The 16,559-nt window shown below is 46.0% G+C and overlaps 3 protein-coding genes across 3 annotated transcripts; 2 read left to right on the top strand and 1 right to left on the bottom strand.

Moving 5' to 3' along the window:
- Positions 1–938: 938 nt before the first annotated feature.
- F5891DRAFT_951276 (uncharacterized protein) lies at positions 939–2,322 on the top strand (the record flags this gene model as incomplete). Its single annotated transcript, XM_041375030.1, has 3 exons — positions 939–1,103; positions 1,152–1,891; positions 1,941–2,322. The coding sequence occupies 3 exons, from the start codon at positions 939–941 to the stop codon at positions 2,320–2,322; spliced, it is 1,287 nt and encodes a 428-aa protein (XP_041226503.1).
- Positions 2,323–5,572: 3,250 nt separating this feature from the next.
- Positions 5,573–7,061, bottom strand: F5891DRAFT_1188026 (uncharacterized protein; the record flags this gene model as incomplete). The annotated part of the gene is made up of 7 exons (XM_041366936.1): positions 5,573–5,815; positions 5,885–5,941; positions 6,006–6,215; positions 6,267–6,360; positions 6,463–6,513; positions 6,546–6,684; positions 6,737–7,061. The coding sequence occupies 7 exons, from the start codon at positions 7,059–7,061 to the stop codon at positions 5,573–5,575; spliced, it is 1,119 nt and encodes a 372-aa protein (XP_041226502.1).
- Positions 7,062–10,089: 3,028 nt separating this feature from the next.
- On the top strand, positions 10,090–12,009 carry F5891DRAFT_1188025 (uncharacterized protein; the record flags this gene model as incomplete). The annotated part of the gene is made up of 5 exons (XM_041366935.1): positions 10,090–10,315; positions 10,388–10,627; positions 10,685–11,051; positions 11,109–11,311; positions 11,366–12,009. 5 exons carry the CDS (start codon positions 10,090–10,092, stop codon positions 12,007–12,009), a joined length of 1,680 nt encoding a protein of 559 aa, XP_041226501.1.
- Positions 12,010–16,559: the final 4,550 nt, after the last annotated feature.

Below are 16,559 nucleotides of genomic sequence, written 5' to 3'. Positions count from 1 at the left end.
TAACATTGTACAGTACAGCATGTAATCACGATATCCGTGACAAATGGGTGAGTACGAGAGCACCATCAAAACGATGCACATAAACATGATGTGACCTGTGAAGCCTTGAAGTATGAACGCCAGTTGGAGAGGAAGAAAGCACCGGGAAGAACAAACGAACAGGGATGAAATTGAGGCAATGCGAAGAGTAGGAGAGGTTCCGGTACGATAGATGACATTGAATTAAGGATCATTGGCATATTGGACGCAAGTGCACCAGGGCGTCGCAACGGGCATCCTCGTCAGGGAGGTTTTCAATAGTCAGTTTCTGGATAACTCAACAAGTACAGTCAAAGGACTGCAATCAAGTTCCAGAAGTCTACATTGAAGTCGCGACAAACGAGTGACGATGTCAATCTTTGCATATACCAACACTGCTAGGAAACGTAGAATGTGACTCACGAAGCTGTTGAGAGTGTTCATTGATACTGTTGAGAGTGTTCATTGATACTGTTGAGAGTGTTCATCGATACTGTTGAGAGTGCTCATCGATACTGTTACTACGCGCGTCTTGGTCACACAAGCCCGGAATCCTCAGTAGTAAATCGTAATTATTGAATGACGCATAAAGTCACGGTATTGTTGACCATTTCCGTGGCCTACTTCACCTCTCCAAAGCAAAAAAGGAGGGCTCAGCGTAGCGGTGTCTTCACTTCCGCTCCAGAGGTGTGAACGCAGTAGAATCATCGTAGTTGAATAGAGGGAATATCATAAGGGTCTTGATGAGTCTACAAAGTTGAGACTCCGCGAATCTGCAGGCAACGAAAGCAGTACACGACGGATCATCAAGTTTCAATCCACCATATACCCTTGAAGTACACCCTCAAAGCATCCTTGGACCTCCTCAGGGCGAATGACAGGACCATTTGCATAATTTCTAGATCTCGTGAAAATTCGCAATGGTGCTCAAGGTCCTTGCAGCGGCAGTCAACGCCGTGCTCCCATCAAAATACTATGTGCACGCGTTGATTTCAATCCTTGTCATTGTGGTGGTTCGCGCGTTCGCACGAGGGCGCACGACGAACCGTGAACGGGATATGCATGCTAGGGTAGTCCTCCTCACAGTACGTATGCTACCCTCCCACGTGCATTCGCATCACTCACTTGATCAGGGAGGGTTCACTCCGTTAGGCCTAACGCTCATGCAGAACCTTGCTCAACGAGGCGCGCACATCATTGCTCTCTCGCCAAAGCCAGTCCAAGATCCTGAAGTAGAAATTCTTATAAACCTCTTGCGATCGACCACCAAGAACGACCAGATATTCGCAGACGAATGCGATCTGACATCTGCTTCTTCTATCCGCTCCTTCTGCTCCCGCTTCCTCACAGCAAAGGAGACTAGACTGGATGGTATCGTATTCGCACACGAGTATCAACAGTTAGGCTCCATCATCAGTCGCCAAGATTCTGCTATACTAACCCAGGAGAGACAAAACGCTTCAGTAGCATCGTTCTTAATTCTCACTCTTCTTCTGCCCGTCCTCCTTGTTGCACCCGCAGAACGCGACATACGCATCATCAACGTTGTGAACCCCTTCTACGCAGCCGCCGCACCCTCTTTCTCCCCAACCTCCAAGCCACCCCCATCATCTCCAGTCTTTCACCAAGAAGGCTGGCGTTCCCTTCAAATGATTGTTTTCACCCGCCACCTCCAGCGTGTCCTCGACGCACTGCCATCTGGCGGGCAAGTCCCAAAGACAGACGACTCCACCATCCACGTCGTCAGCGACAAGGTACAAAAGTCCAACATCGTCGCCGTATCCGTGTGTCCCGGACTCTCTAGATCAGATACCATCGCACCGCTGTTAAGTGCAGTTCGTGGACAGAATCAATCTATATTCGGCATTGTTCTGTCAGATTCTTCATCTGATTTGAATATTTAAACACTAACGATTCTTTAGGTACATGCTTCTTCAACCGTTCCTCCGCCTTCTCACGAAATCCACGACATCTGCTATACAATCCGTGCTGCATGTCCTTTTTCTCCCGACGCCTTTCAAGAGCAATGCCCGTCAAGGCACAGATGCTCCAGAAGAAGTGCTCAAGGCAGGCGCACTCTACCGCGAGTGTGCAGTTGTTAACCTGCGGATACGAAGCCCTGCAACGGCTGACGCTGCCGATGCGCAGGTGCCGGACGATGGAGAATTGGGAGGTGTACACCTTGGTCAGGCGGTATGGGAGGGCCTCGAGGGTGCGTTAAAGGAGTGGGAGAAAGTGAACCCGCAAGGCGATGAGAAGGCTGGGTGTGATGACGGGCCATCCGTTGATACCCAAGGCAGTTAGAGCCGGGTGAGTTTGGTCGATTTGTTTATGACGACGTTGATGATGGATACATGTAGCATACGGACTTGTGTATATCGGATTAGAGGAAATGTCATCTTGCTTGGATACCATTGCTCCATATTTATGGGATTCAGGACTATTAACCACTGCTGCGGTATCACCCTCCGCTATGGCTCATACTATCGAATGTATATGACATGATACCTCGTGAGTTATATATACTCCTCGCGTTTCGTTGAGTAAGAAGTTGCTAGCCAGTACTCAGGTTATTATATTTGGGTGAATGGGAAAGTCAAGCCATGCTTGGCCTGAGACCCAGCGCAACTTGAGTACCTTGCTGTTCTGACTCAGCAAGCGTGCATGGTGGACTGGTCTTGTAGGATGATTTTGTTGTGAGCTACATGCACGGCATGAAGCGATGCTCCGAGTCGTCTGGAGCAAGGACTGACTATAAAGCGATGGGAGCCTTGCCTACTGAGAACGTCTTATGGCGTGTTGCTATCCGCAGAGCTTTGCGGCGTTTTTTTTTTACTTGTGGCCTTGATGTACATGTTGAATAAATGGATTCAAGCTTAACCTTATCCCCCTTCTTAGTCTAACGCACGCGTTCTTCAATGTTAAATGTAACAAGATTTGGCTAATCTTAGGGGAACCTCGACAACTACATCTATATAACCCAGTAATTGTTACAAGTAACATCGGCTACTTGGCCCCCTATCATTTTTCCCTTCATCCTCGTCTTCGCCTACCTCTGGCTCGTACTCCTTTACCGACTATCTGTTGACCGGATCCTCGGGACCGCTCCCGTCCCTCGTTTTCCTCCTATCGCACCAACGTGCGCATGTGCCTTTGGGCTATGACTCGTCCTGACTCGTGCCACCAATGTGGCTTTCCTTACCTGCTCTTATCTCTTATCTGACTCATGCGTGCTGCACATTGTATCTCTTACCATTGGTTTGTTCCAACATTTCTTGGTCTCATTCCACATTCGACCTCCCATCACTAATCAGGCTCTGCTGCCACTGTACCTATACCCTTTCTGTTTCCCCTTTGCCCTTACCTACAGTACGGTAGCCTTGCCCTTAACCCTTTCCACTTAGTATAAGTAGTTGGTCACCTTGTACTAGATTCCCTAACTTGAATCTACTCAATCTTCCCTTGAAAATACTTTCCTCTGAAGCCCCCTCAGCTTCAGTCTCTAGTATCTTTTCTTAGGTGCTCATCGCGCCTAAGTCCACCTCAATTGACTACTCATCGTTTGGACAAGACAGTCCTTACTTTGAGAATGTCAGTGACTTGAAGACATCCGTCTTATAAGTCACGTGACATGCACATCTCTGATATCTGCCGACTCGATGTCGCCAGTCTCAGTCACTACACCAGACCCTTCCGGTTATGTCACGAACATTAGCGGACGACGCCCCTCTTAGGGCTCTGCCTAACAGATCTATTTGAGTGCGTAACAGTAATACTCAGAGTATGTTTTCCAGAGCACGTTGGGATGTAGGCCAAATGAAAGAGTTGAGAGCAGAATGAGGTCAACAGCAGCTGATCCAATATCCAACGAGCTTCCTCACCGGGTGGGATGATGGTATATCCCATGAACTTCTTGAGCTATGAAGGGAAGTGAGTTGATCTCCACCCCATTAGAAGGAATCTCACACATGAACTGGGCAATCAAATGTATATGTCAAATTCTCTTCCTTAAATGACGAGTCAGTGCGAAGACAGCCCCTCAGCAAATCTCTCAGTCGTGCTCATTCAGTGCCCGATCACCCCTATTGATCACAGCTTGTACCATCATGGTTGCGGTTCAAGTCATGGATTCAGATAGGACTCACTGGTCATATCTGAAACTCTGAAGGTTCCAACAGTAAAGCTGATGTTTGCAGAGCGCTTTCTAGTACAGGGAGATCTACCCAGTATGAGCAGTATTGGACAACCCAACAATGACCCAAGTTCTCAACAAGTCAGTTGTTTTGATGAAAAATGATATCGGTACAGTAGAACAATAGTAATGGATAAGCAATGAGCTTACTCTTGTATGCGCGCTATGAAGAAACCTGATTTCTGTTGATGTCAATTAACTTCATAAAGGAATATTATATGTTCAGAGTACTAGTATTAAAGTTAAATTGTGACTTAGTAAGAACAATGATAGAGTATGCTCGACAATGTACATGCATTAATATTGCGATGTGTTATATACTATCATCCCATCAGTGAATGCACGAGTCCTTGGAATTGTAGCCGTTGCAACTGTAGGATGATGTAATTCTGCTGTCACCAAATATGACTATGTATGCCACAATAAATTTGACTTAATCATACTTAGCCATGGATGATCACTAGTGATGTCTCAGCTCCAAGCTGCATTTTTCAGAAAATGAGCATAACATGCTGAATAAAATTCCTAAATTCATGAAAATATTTATGGAAATAGATTGAGCCAAAAGCCGGGAGGCATTTAAGGGGAATTCGTACTATAATGCATCATTGTCTTGCTATGAAGCAGCTCAGCAAATGGCTTGGATTTTGAGTCATTTTCTGAGCTGCTTCATAGCAAGACAATGATGCATTATAGTATGAATTCCCCTTAAATGCCTCCCGGCTTTTGGCTCAATCTATTTCCATAAATAGTTTCATGAATTTAGGAATTTTATTCAGCATGTTATGCTCATTTTCTGAAAAATGCAGCTTGGAGCTGAGACATCACTAACATTGATCACCATTATAAACTTACTGTCTGAGTCCACAACAAAGTCATGACAATCTGCCTTCGCAGATAGCAATGGACGTAAGCGTAATGATGTCTGTGTTTTTGAGTATTCTAACTTGCAACCATTTATGTCTCATATTAAGAGATTATTTAAGACTTTCCATAGGACAAAGACTTCAACCTTTCACAGCAGATAGAGATTGGTTTGATGATTCATAACAAAATCGTTACAGGCTTTCTTCGCAGCCAGTAAGGGACGGAAGCTCACTAGCATTGACGTCGCTGATTATTAAGAGTGTCCATCAAATATTGGCTCGATTTTAAGGTTATCCAAGACTTTCCCACAAGACAACAGCCTTTGCCGGAACCCTTGACAAGTGCCAGATGAGAGCTGCCTGTGCTTCAATGTTATCATTGGTGTCCATAAAGACGGTGAGAGTTGGCAGCAGGCTATGGAGGATGGTTGGGTATGTTCATGTCGACTTTTCAGGCTCGCAGGCAACTCACGTAACATCGATATATCACGATTCATTAGATTCCCGGAGAAACACTTTTCCCCATTGAAGAAGCCATCAACCGCAGCACAATCATCGTGAACACCCACAAGGCTCTCAAATTTAATGGTTGCTCGACATTGCCAAAGAGCTGAAGGAGATCAACGACCAGGAAATTTGGTGGGCAGGCAAGGTTGTGCGGTCGCTGCGTCCCAATTACAAGCCTGAAATGTTCAGGAGTTTCAAAGTGTTTGATATTCGAGGTAATATCGAAGGAACACTGTATAAGTCACAGTACCGTATATCAGTGGTTTTCGAGTGCATATACAAAATGAAAATGTGTCAATACCAAACAATAGTAGTACACAAGCGATGAGAGATAGATATACAAGGATGAATTAAACAACTGTCGATCATGTGTTATGTTCAGTGGCGCATAGAGGAGATGCACAACAAATGAAAAGGATTACATGGACCCACAATGGGATGGATTTCGACTGCTTGTCAGGGGGTTGTGCACATGAGGTGCTTGTATTGGTGACAGGAGCAGGAGGTGTTGCAGATGTGGAGGTGATTGCATGTGGTTGCATCTGGGATGGGGATGTTTGGCACTGGCTGTGGATTGGCCTTTTCTGCTGATACTTTAACTTGTGTTCTGGCTGCTGAGCAACGAATAACAGCTGCTGAGCAATCAGTGAATCTCTGAAAGATGCACCTGAAAAAATTCTTACTTGCTTGTCCTGCATCCCAACAACGCTCTGTAATGTGTGCACTGGCACCGTGTAAGACAATGAATGATCCAATCGCCTTGGGTCTTCAGATTGCCTGCATTGTCGGGTGTAAAGTCTTGTGTCAAATAGGAAATTGTCTCCCAGCCAAACGAAGGATGCCTAGAATGTTGTGATGCATCGGGCACACGTGACATACTCCGGTTCATCAGATGCCCGGGGAATGTGGTGCAAGGTTGAATTCGGAACTCTTGAAGAGCACGTCAGATCCTCGTGACCGACCTCGATGTCTTCGCAACCACTGGGAGGTACCATCCAAGCATTAAAGAGGCATTCCACTGTATGGGTGAATTTGGCTGAGTGATATCTTCCCCATCTTCATCAAAGTAGTTGAGGTAGACATCCATATCCTTGAAGGGTGCTAGCGGTGGCTTCTTGATAAGTGCATCCTTCACGACCTACAAAGTACTTACCAGCAGGTTCATCCCAGCTTGACACCTCTATGCCAGTGCACTGCGATGATGGCACAGAAACGTTGCCCTGGCTCTCTTGTTCCAGAATAATTCCAGGATCGGAGCACAAGATGTGCACAAGAGACATTACATTCGGCCAATGCAACAGTATGGGCTGTATGATTACATGCACTACAGCTTTCGCCATGACCTTCTCATTGGCCTCGTACTCTCTCACAATCTCTGCCAGTTCATCAAAGCTTGAGGAGGAAGTAGGATGTGCTGGCGAAAGCATAGTACGAAACGATCTCAAAGCTAAAAGAGTGGAAGGGTTTAAGGAGTGCATGATATAGATAGTGCTGATCGTTAAAGAGAAGAATACTAGAGCCAAATCCCAGTACAAACCGATAGACTTTAACATAACTTGTTAATGTCAGCCCAATGTCACGAAGGTTGCTCGTGCCTGGGTTTTGTGAGTGAATGGCCAGAGAAGTGGTCATTATATTGGCTAGGACCATGAACAGTGGAATTACGAAGTTCTTCCGTTTGCACTTGCTGCTGAGGAAAAGGATGATGGAGTAGGGTTTGATGGCCAGTTGGCCCACAACTTGGACCATTATGCGATGAACCAGAGTAGTCATGAGGATGAGGTGGACAGATGTCCATATGTGTGAGAGGTGTATGTATTAAGGTCATACTCTCGTAGGATTGGATCTGAAGGACTTCGGCCTCAGCTCATACACTGTGCCCCTTTCCCAAGTACTTGTCCTTTATTTCAAAGTACTAACGATAACGCATCCGAAGGTCTGGACAGGTCTCGTAGATATATCCAGATGACTTCCGGATATTGGAAACATGTATAAGACTAATCCGGACAGATCCGGACTAGAAACGAACAGAGTATAGACTATCCAAAGATAGAGTCGGAAACGTAGACTATCTGAATCGATCCGAAGTCTTTGGAGGTTTGACAAGAGTTGAAGACTCAAGTCTGGAGGACAGAAAGAGGACAAACTAAGATGATATTTGAACTGAGGTACTACAGGACATATACACAGGTTTATATACTAAGAGGATAACGAAACAATAAGTAAGCAAAGGTCTGAAGGCTATGTACGAAGCATGTGCAAAGGTTATCAAACACGAGTCGGAAATGAAGCATAGGTTAACAGATCAGTAATCATACCAGTAATAAGTATAGCCAAAACACTGGGAAGAGGAAATACCGAATAGGCTGTGTTTAATATTAAATGAACAGGAAATGAAATAGGAAGCTTATCAGATATCGGATCAGAAGCGGATCTATGCATCGGACTGGACCGGATCTCAGGGTCCGAAGTCCAGAAGAGAAGCGTGAATATATGGGGAGTTATAAGTACCCTGTTATCACTCAGACATTACTCGGCTGCATCAAACCCTGAGGAAACAAGGTATGGACATCCTCACATAATTCACAAGGAAAGGACCCCAGACTCTTACTGTGATGTTCGCTTCAGCTTATTTGTGACAGCATCACCCAGCTGTATATAACCTCCTTCACCCGTCGACATGCTTCCCTCTCCAGAACTTTTCCCTTCCCTTCTGCCGCTCATGTCCCTCCAAGCTCCTTTTTCTCTCTCGCTCTTGAAACCTTGCAAGTTTACTCGTTATTTGTGAAGTATGTTTAAGTTCTGTGACAGAACTCAAACAAACTTCATACTTATAGACTACTTGAATATGTACATGGTCCTGTAATTTTGTAGCTGTCTGTGCCAATAGACTATCTCTCTTTGCATCCTTCAATGATGTGCAACCTCAGTGCAGTTGGAATAAATACACGTCTGCAACCATCACACTTCTCCAAAAGACAATTAGCATCAAACTCGTGAATACCCCCACCAGCTGCAAGCTTAAACAAGTGATCCTGCTCGTTTGGAGACAGGATGGGGCCTTCCTGGACCATGGGTAAGTCAGGAACATCTTCAGGAGGGACTATGAGAGCATCAGGCTCAATATGTTGCATTGGGTGTTGCACTGGGTGATGTGCATGGCCGAGCAACTGATCTCTCGCAGTGGGAAAGACAGCTGTAGATGAATTCACATGAGTTAATGAAAGACAAATGAAAATGAAAAAAAACACACCAGAATGACAATGCCTGTTATTATTAGTGCGAGCAGGAATGGCAGAGACTGTACGAGTCTATGTTTGTGCAGGATGAATGGACTGATGGGCACCGAGATAGCCCATAAAGTATGGCGCGATTTCCGAATGATGGAGAGGTGAATTCAGCTGTCGAAGTTCAAACCTAGTTATGAGAGTGGCAGTGTTGGTGGCAGCTTGAAACACAGGCCAATCCTCATAGGTTGAAATATGGTGTGCAGTGTGACATGTCTCGTTGAGATTGACTGTGAACTGAGTAAGGTAGAGATAGAGGTTGTCAAAAAGTTCAAAGACTTACTTGAAAAACCGCACTTGTTATTGTGGAAATAACACACAGCTTTCGTAAATCCATTCATTGTCACTACAAAATGAACAGGAGTTGCGCACGCCTCCACGGCACTGCAGAAGCACTCCCAAGAAGTGTGCTTATGTCGCAAAAATTGGGCAATGCCTGCGGGTGTTACATGAGTTCTAGTTGTGCGGGAGACTGGACTGAAATGAACGAAATGTTAGCATGATATCTGGATAGGATAAATCAGACACACTAAGCTACATATTTCGATGCACTGTTTCACATCACGCGAGTAGATGACGAGCTCTGTGCTGCTTCGTTGGTAGCGACGGCAAAGCAGAAACATGGAATCAGAAGCTGGCATGGTAGATGGTTGAAAAATGAGATGACAAGCAGAAGTAAAACTCATGCACCTTTTATAATGTGCCCCAGCTGAAGCCGCTGGTCTCTTGGTCCACATCCACATCGAGGTTGCCGTCCTGCTTTATTGCTTGTATATTGAAGTGAGAAGAGGCGGAAAATATAATTAAATGGTACTTTACCTTTTTCTCTCATCTGACACTCTTCGCTTCCAATGGACATTTGTCAAGCGAGGACATTGTCCAATTGAATGGCCATGGAATTTGATGGATGAACCTAGAACAAGTTTTAGGCTGTTGCAGTAGTTTGGGGGAAACCTTGTTTGAAAATGGCCCCAGCTGATCAGTCTGTTTAAACTCATCAAAACGAATTTTCTGACGGCTTGAGGGTGTGTTCATAGAGTTGCCAAGTGAAAACGAGCCTGCTAAGCACTCTGTGAGTGGTGGAGAGAATCGGAAAGTCGAATTGTGTGACAAACAGTGTACACATCAAGACCTAAAAAAGAAGTTCCCCCTGAACAGTGAAGACACATAGAGTACGAGAGTGATATATACCTTCAACCATGCCACCAGATGTGCCCCAATGGATCTCTCAGAACATCAATGTCTTGCTGTCCAATGTGCCCAATCCATCCTTAGCGATGCTGGATTGTCAGTGTCTGATCTCGATTACTCACCAACTACTAGCACCCGATCCTTGACCCCTACAACTTCGAACACATCTCCTGCTGCATCGTCCATCGCCCCGTTACCCAGCACTGAGCCCTCCCCAATCGTTCAAGCTTCCAACTACATTCCACCACCTGCGCGTCAGTTCACTGCAGACGAAATCTCATGAAATGCTCACCATGTCAACTGGCAGACGACTGTCGATGCCATAGTCGAACATCCTCTCAGGGCAATCATGGAGTATCCTGAAACTGGATCAGTCATGGGACAAGCAATCGTGCACATTTTCTCGATATCTGTGAACTACATTACTCACAAGTTTGACAATCCTAAAGCTTCATTCCAGTACTCGTTTGGTGATGGACATGGAGGCCAGAAGAACGTTCTCTGCCATTTGCTTCGAGATAGCACTGATGGCAAACCAGTTAAGTGCAACAGGATTTCGATGTCTTGTAAGTTTGGTCAATCTATGCGTGAATCATGTCAGTGATGCTCAGTGATGTGCTTAGGTAAGGGCCTGAAGGCATGTTCCTCCAACACTGACACATTCATCAATGCCACCCATTCATACACCCACCGGGCACACATCAGCGAACTTATCACTCCTACCAGAGCATTTTCTCCTGCTGATGATTCAGCAGAACGTGAAGTTTTCACCAAGACATTTGCATTTTTCTGTGCACTTAAGGTACATGACTGTAGTTTCCATACCAGCACTGAGTTCACAGATTTCAACTTCGAGAATGACTCAAACATCGACCCTAATGACTATGAATGTGCTCTTGTGACTCCCACCGCCATATCCTCGCGCTCTCCAATGTCTTGTTTGGGCAACCTTATCATGCACACTGATAAATACAATCAACGATTCATCCAGTGAGTATATTGTCGCCATCATTCTAATATTTGCTAATCCAATCACCGTGGCTGTAGATGTGAACATCGTTCACACGCTGACCAGGCACATCTCATCCTTTGGAACCTTCAAGAATTCAATATCAATTATCTTCAAGCATTGCTCGCCCACGACATCACAGCAATTGTTATTCACGAAGAATGTGCGGAACATTGTGGTTACGGACCCCTGGTGCCTTGCGATTTTGTTGCTTCACCAGTCGAGCACAAGCAAACATGTGGTGGGTCATTTTTTTCAAACTCCCTGTCTCTCAGCTGATGTCGTGTTTGTGCAGCTCATTGGCACAGGAACTCAGCTGGCATGTTGGAACGTGGTCGTCTCCTTAAATGGGAGCACGACTGCCAGTCAAAATTCAATATCTTTGTCCCTGTCAACCTCGTCACTGTACCCTGCATCGCTATTGTGTGTCGCAACCCACACTCTCACCCGCCACCCGCTCCAATCAAAACACCACCTCCGCTCATTGATTTGTTCAGGTCGTTGCTAATGGATATGGATTGGGAGCTTGCTGATGCAACTCCTAGACATATTCTATGCGACTCTGGATTCATGCAGGGGCTATGTATGGCTTTGGGTTGGACACTGGACCACAGTCCAACTCTTGCCGACCTTCACCCATCTCTAGCGAATCTCGATCATGTGCACCGTCTCATGTATAAATTCTGTCGTGACAAGTATCCAATGGGGACCGGCTTTCAAGGTGCAAAACTGCTCGTCGACAAGGAGAATGAGCTGCCATGTCATGCGCGCTATGTTTGGTGCGCAGAAACACACACTCTCCCTGGTGGTGTTGATTTCCATCTCATTGTTTGTATGAGTCCCTTGATGTCGCGCCATCTACTGCTCGCACGCCGTGTGTCGATTGACACATCATTCAAGCGCTTGCATGGCTGGCAAGAATTTGAGATTGAAGCATGAGACAACAACCACATGCGATGTAAGTTTATGTTCACATCATTTGAATTCATCAATACTGATACTAAGTATAGCTCTTATGGGTGCATGAGCCTTCATAAATTCACAATCTGCACAGGCACACTTGGTTCTTTTCCACAGAATCTTTTCAATCACCAGCGAGGACACAGGAACACCGGTATCTTTCAAACACATCCATGGTAGTGGCTATGAGTCAGTAGTGGCAGATGCTCATATGGGTCAGGGTCTCAGTACATATTTTTTCCTTTCCTCGGCTTACAAGCAAGGCTGACGTGTTTTATGGTAGGACTTGGAATGTTTTGCTCAGAGCTTAGCAAAAACATCAAGACTCCATGCATTTACGAACCGCATCGCAAGTTATGCGATCTGACTCCCTACGATCACCTTCGCCGGTTCTACCGTTTGTGCATCATCCATTTCAAGAGGAACTTGTGGCCGCTTCAATCACAAGTGTCAAAGGAGGTATATAATGCCATGCTGAGTCTATCTTCATCGGATGCACATCCCAATTTTCAGAGGACGATCAGTGTCATCAGAGGTGGCAGCTGAAAAGCTGAAGCATGGCTTAAGGACAAACTTCAGACTAACAAGTTCGCTGTAGAGACTGATATCTCTGTGGCCTTGCAGAGGCTATATATGCAACCTGTCTCAGAGTACAGTTTGATGCACAACTTGTGCCAATACCTTTCCAATCATTCCCTATGCGAAGCGAAACTCTCCCACGCCAAGCGCCAAGCGCGCGCTACCTTCCCGCGCATCGGCTGCCCCAAGCGCAGCATTCTTGCGCGCGCATTAGGCGCGCTTTCCCGCGCTCGAAGCGCCCTATGTCGCACATCCATCCATTGTCCAAACTAACCTCACTGGTATGTGTTCCTATCATTTTCTCCATATCAGACCATATTCTATTTAATGATTGCTCAATTCTCATGTCATGGACCCTTATTACATACCTTACCTACTCGCTTCGGCTCCGCTTCAGGGGCGCATTTTTAGACATATATAAGCGCCTGTTCATATTTTACATCATCGAATCATATAGAAGCTCCCTGCACCTCACTATCAGTGTAAAGCTCATCCGTCACATGCCATAGTCAGTATCTATTGGCAATAAGAACATCCTTAACGTCTATTACGAACCTCTGCTTGTAAACCCACCTTGCGCTTTTCCCATGCTTCGCGCCGCTCAAGCGCTACCTTCCCGCGCATCGGCCACCCTAAGTGCTTCGTTCTCGCGCTCGCGCCTCACGCGCTTTCCCACGCTCTATGTCGGCCGACGAACGGCACCCTTTGCACCAACCCCTAGATCTCTGCTGTACTTGCTTCCCCTTTAGGGTCGAACACACTTGTCACCACAAGCATAGCAGCTTAGGCAAGCAGACCCAACACATAGTTCAGAATACCACCATCTGGATAGTTGTTTCTACATTGCATTGCCTGCACTATACCGTCCTGCGAGCTTCATACCTGAAGATATTTGGCATGCATGCCCAACCACCACAAACGGCAACAAGCAGGCCCACCGCAACATCAACCGTGATGGGGTGCACTTAACGCTTCTCGGCGGTATCATGAGAGGCTGAGCCTTTGACGACCGAGCGGCACAGAGCACCGACGTTCATGCATCGTTGGGCATTGGCACTTGTGATCGTGATGCGACTCATGCCTACCGAGCCTCAAGAAGCATCACTCGTCAAGGTAATCTTCGTCTATGTCATTTACCCATTGTTTTGACAGCATCTTATCCCTTTCACAGTGCCATCATGTCACTCAACATCCACATGATGACGCTACACATGTGCTGTCACAGCAACCAGCACCCAGAATAATCCTACCCTTCATGCCAGTACCATCCTACTCACTTTTTGATGCTCTTCGACCAGATGTCAAAGGTGTTCTGGAGCTGTATCCATGGAGGCAACGTTCTGCATGCAATAATTGTCCCCAATGATGATCAGCCTATTCTAACAGCTATGTTAGTGACCTTGAGTATGCCCTCACACCTGGAGCTGGTATCATTGATTATTTCCCTCCCCCGTCTCGATGATGGCGCTAACCTATACACTTTTATACACTATTTACCAGGACTATCTATACACTTTCATATGCTATTTACCAGGACTATCTATACCCAGTCATGATATCCCTGACACTTCGATACTCTTTGCTTCGAAATAACCAAAGTAAACTCCATTAATGCTGTCAAGTCTTTCTAGATAATCCACTCAACTCTTCGCTTCAAATTAACCAAATTAAACTCCATTAATGCTGTCATAAGTCTTTCTAGATAATCCGCTCATCTCTCTGCCTCGAAATAACCAAAGTAAACTCCATTAATACTGTCGTCAAGTCTTTCTAGATAATCCGCTCAACTCTTCACTTCAAAATAACCAAAGTAAACTCCATTAATGCTGTCGTCAAGTCTTTCTAGATAATCTGCTCATCTCTTTGCTTCAAAATAACTCCATTACAAGTCTTTCTAGATAATCTGCTCAAGCTCGTTCATACCGACTCCATTCTTCCATCCCTCCCTAGTATCTCACTCCACGGGCGTAATACTCAGCTCCCTTCTCCCATACAGCCCAGATTTGATGTCAACAAGGTGTCTCTGCACAAGCCTAGCAGAGTAGCGACTTTTTAAATGGCACTACCTCCATTTCCCTCACCGCTTCTTTGTTACATTTAATTTTCTCAACTACTAGTCTGCTACTAATCTTAGTGTACACCTACCAACCCTCCAGGTCAACCAGGAAACTTCTCGCAGCTACTACCAGGGCAGCAAAGGCCCAGTGGCCCTCCAAGACCAAATGGTGCTGCGCCTCCATTCCAATCCCCAATGATGTCTCACTCTCCCCATATTACAGGAGGCAACCCTGGCTCTGGACCACCATAAAACCCATACCCGCTGTGCAGGTCTCACTATAGATGATTCCAGGGGAGCGCTGACATAGAATAGAACAACCAATTTATGTATTATTGTACTAGATACAAAATACTAGAAATGAACTCTTGATATCAACAGGCATTGCTATGTTGCACACTTGGTCACCAGATAACCTACAAAAGGCTTGTCTAGATGTGCGCAACCTTCCAGGTTGGCTCACCTACAAAAGGCTGGCCAACTTGGGAGTCAGGGACAGCACCGTTATGAGGATAATGGAGGGATGTGGGCAGAAGGGAAGCAGATGAGTGAAGGAATGCGTTGAGGGTTATATACAGCTAGGTGATGCCATCACAAATAAACTGAACCAAACATCATAGGTCGGTCTGGGGTCCTTTCCTTGTGAATTATGTGAGGGATGTCCGTACCTTGTTTCCTCAGGGTTTGATGGAGCCGAGTAACGTCCGAGTGATAACAGGGTACCAGAAACCCATATATGGGATATGACAGTATCCCCCCCTTAGGGCCGATCCCTAGAGGCACAAGAAGCATCGGTCTGGACCGGACAAAATTAATGCGAGATGATGGAGAAGTCAATGGGGGAAGTATCTGAGTTCGGATTTGGACAGGTATTACACAAGGCAGGGCATCCAGGATTGATTCTTCCTTTCCCACTTTTTACTCTCTATAACACTCTATCGGATATGTCTGGCAACACCTCCGGATCTAAGAAATCTGCTAAGCAGAAACTCCTGGAGCTTCAACAGCAACTGGCGGACACAGAAGCTGCAGCTTGGATGGAGGAGGAGGAGATTCGGAAACATCAGGAGGAGGAACAGAAATGTGAGGAGGAGCAGAAATGTCAGGAGGATCTGAGAAGGATTCAGCAGGCCAAAATTCGGATGGAGGCAGAGCAGAAGAGGCACAGGGAAATAGTAGAGGAAATGGTGAGTTTCGGATGGTTATGATGGATTTTCCTGACGGATGAAAAGTCTCGTGCTATTTCCGCTGAAAAGGACGGATCCTGCACATGTTGTACTGCCAAGGGCCGGACTTGTCTTTGGACAGATGTGGAGAGCAATGTTCTGGTGAGTTAATCCGCGTTTTTTTCTTTCGGATCCGAGTATTTTGATGTCCGGATAGATCAAGTCTTGCGATATCTGCCGGAAGGACAAGGTTACATGCCCTGGACGACCCAGAACTGTTAAGTTGTCCAAGAGCAAGAAGAGGAAACATGCTGCCGGATCTCCATCTCCGAAAAGTAAAGGCAAGAAACACCAGAAGAGTCTGACTCCTGAAGATCCAGAAGAGATGGAGACGGAATACGATGACCAGGCTTGGGTGCCCGCACCCAACAGTATAGTGGTGGAGCTGGCTAGGACTAACACCCTTTTGGAGAGAAGTATTCAGGTGGCGGAAGGCAGCAGGGCTGCAGCGGACCGGATGAGTTCCGGAATTGAGTTGTTCCTTCAGCAACAGAGGGAATTTCAAGCCATGTTGTTCGGACGTCTCCGGATCCGGAGGAGGAGGATGAGGTGATGGATAAGGCGTCCGGAAGTGATGCAGGCAGATCCGGAGGGGCGGATGGGTCTATGGAGATGTAGGAAATTCTGGTCCATTTCTGTTTCTTCTCTAAATGTACTTATATCTCGTA

Source organism: Suillus fuscotomentosus (genome assembly GCF_016647785.1).
Source record: "Suillus fuscotomentosus strain FC203 chromosome Unknown F5891scaffold_24, whole genome shotgun sequence".
Classification (NCBI taxonomy): Eukaryota; Fungi; Basidiomycota; class Agaricomycetes; order Boletales; family Suillaceae; genus Suillus; species Suillus fuscotomentosus.
Note: the sequence above shows the minus strand (reverse complement) of the source record. Positions and strands in the feature narration are given on the sequence as shown.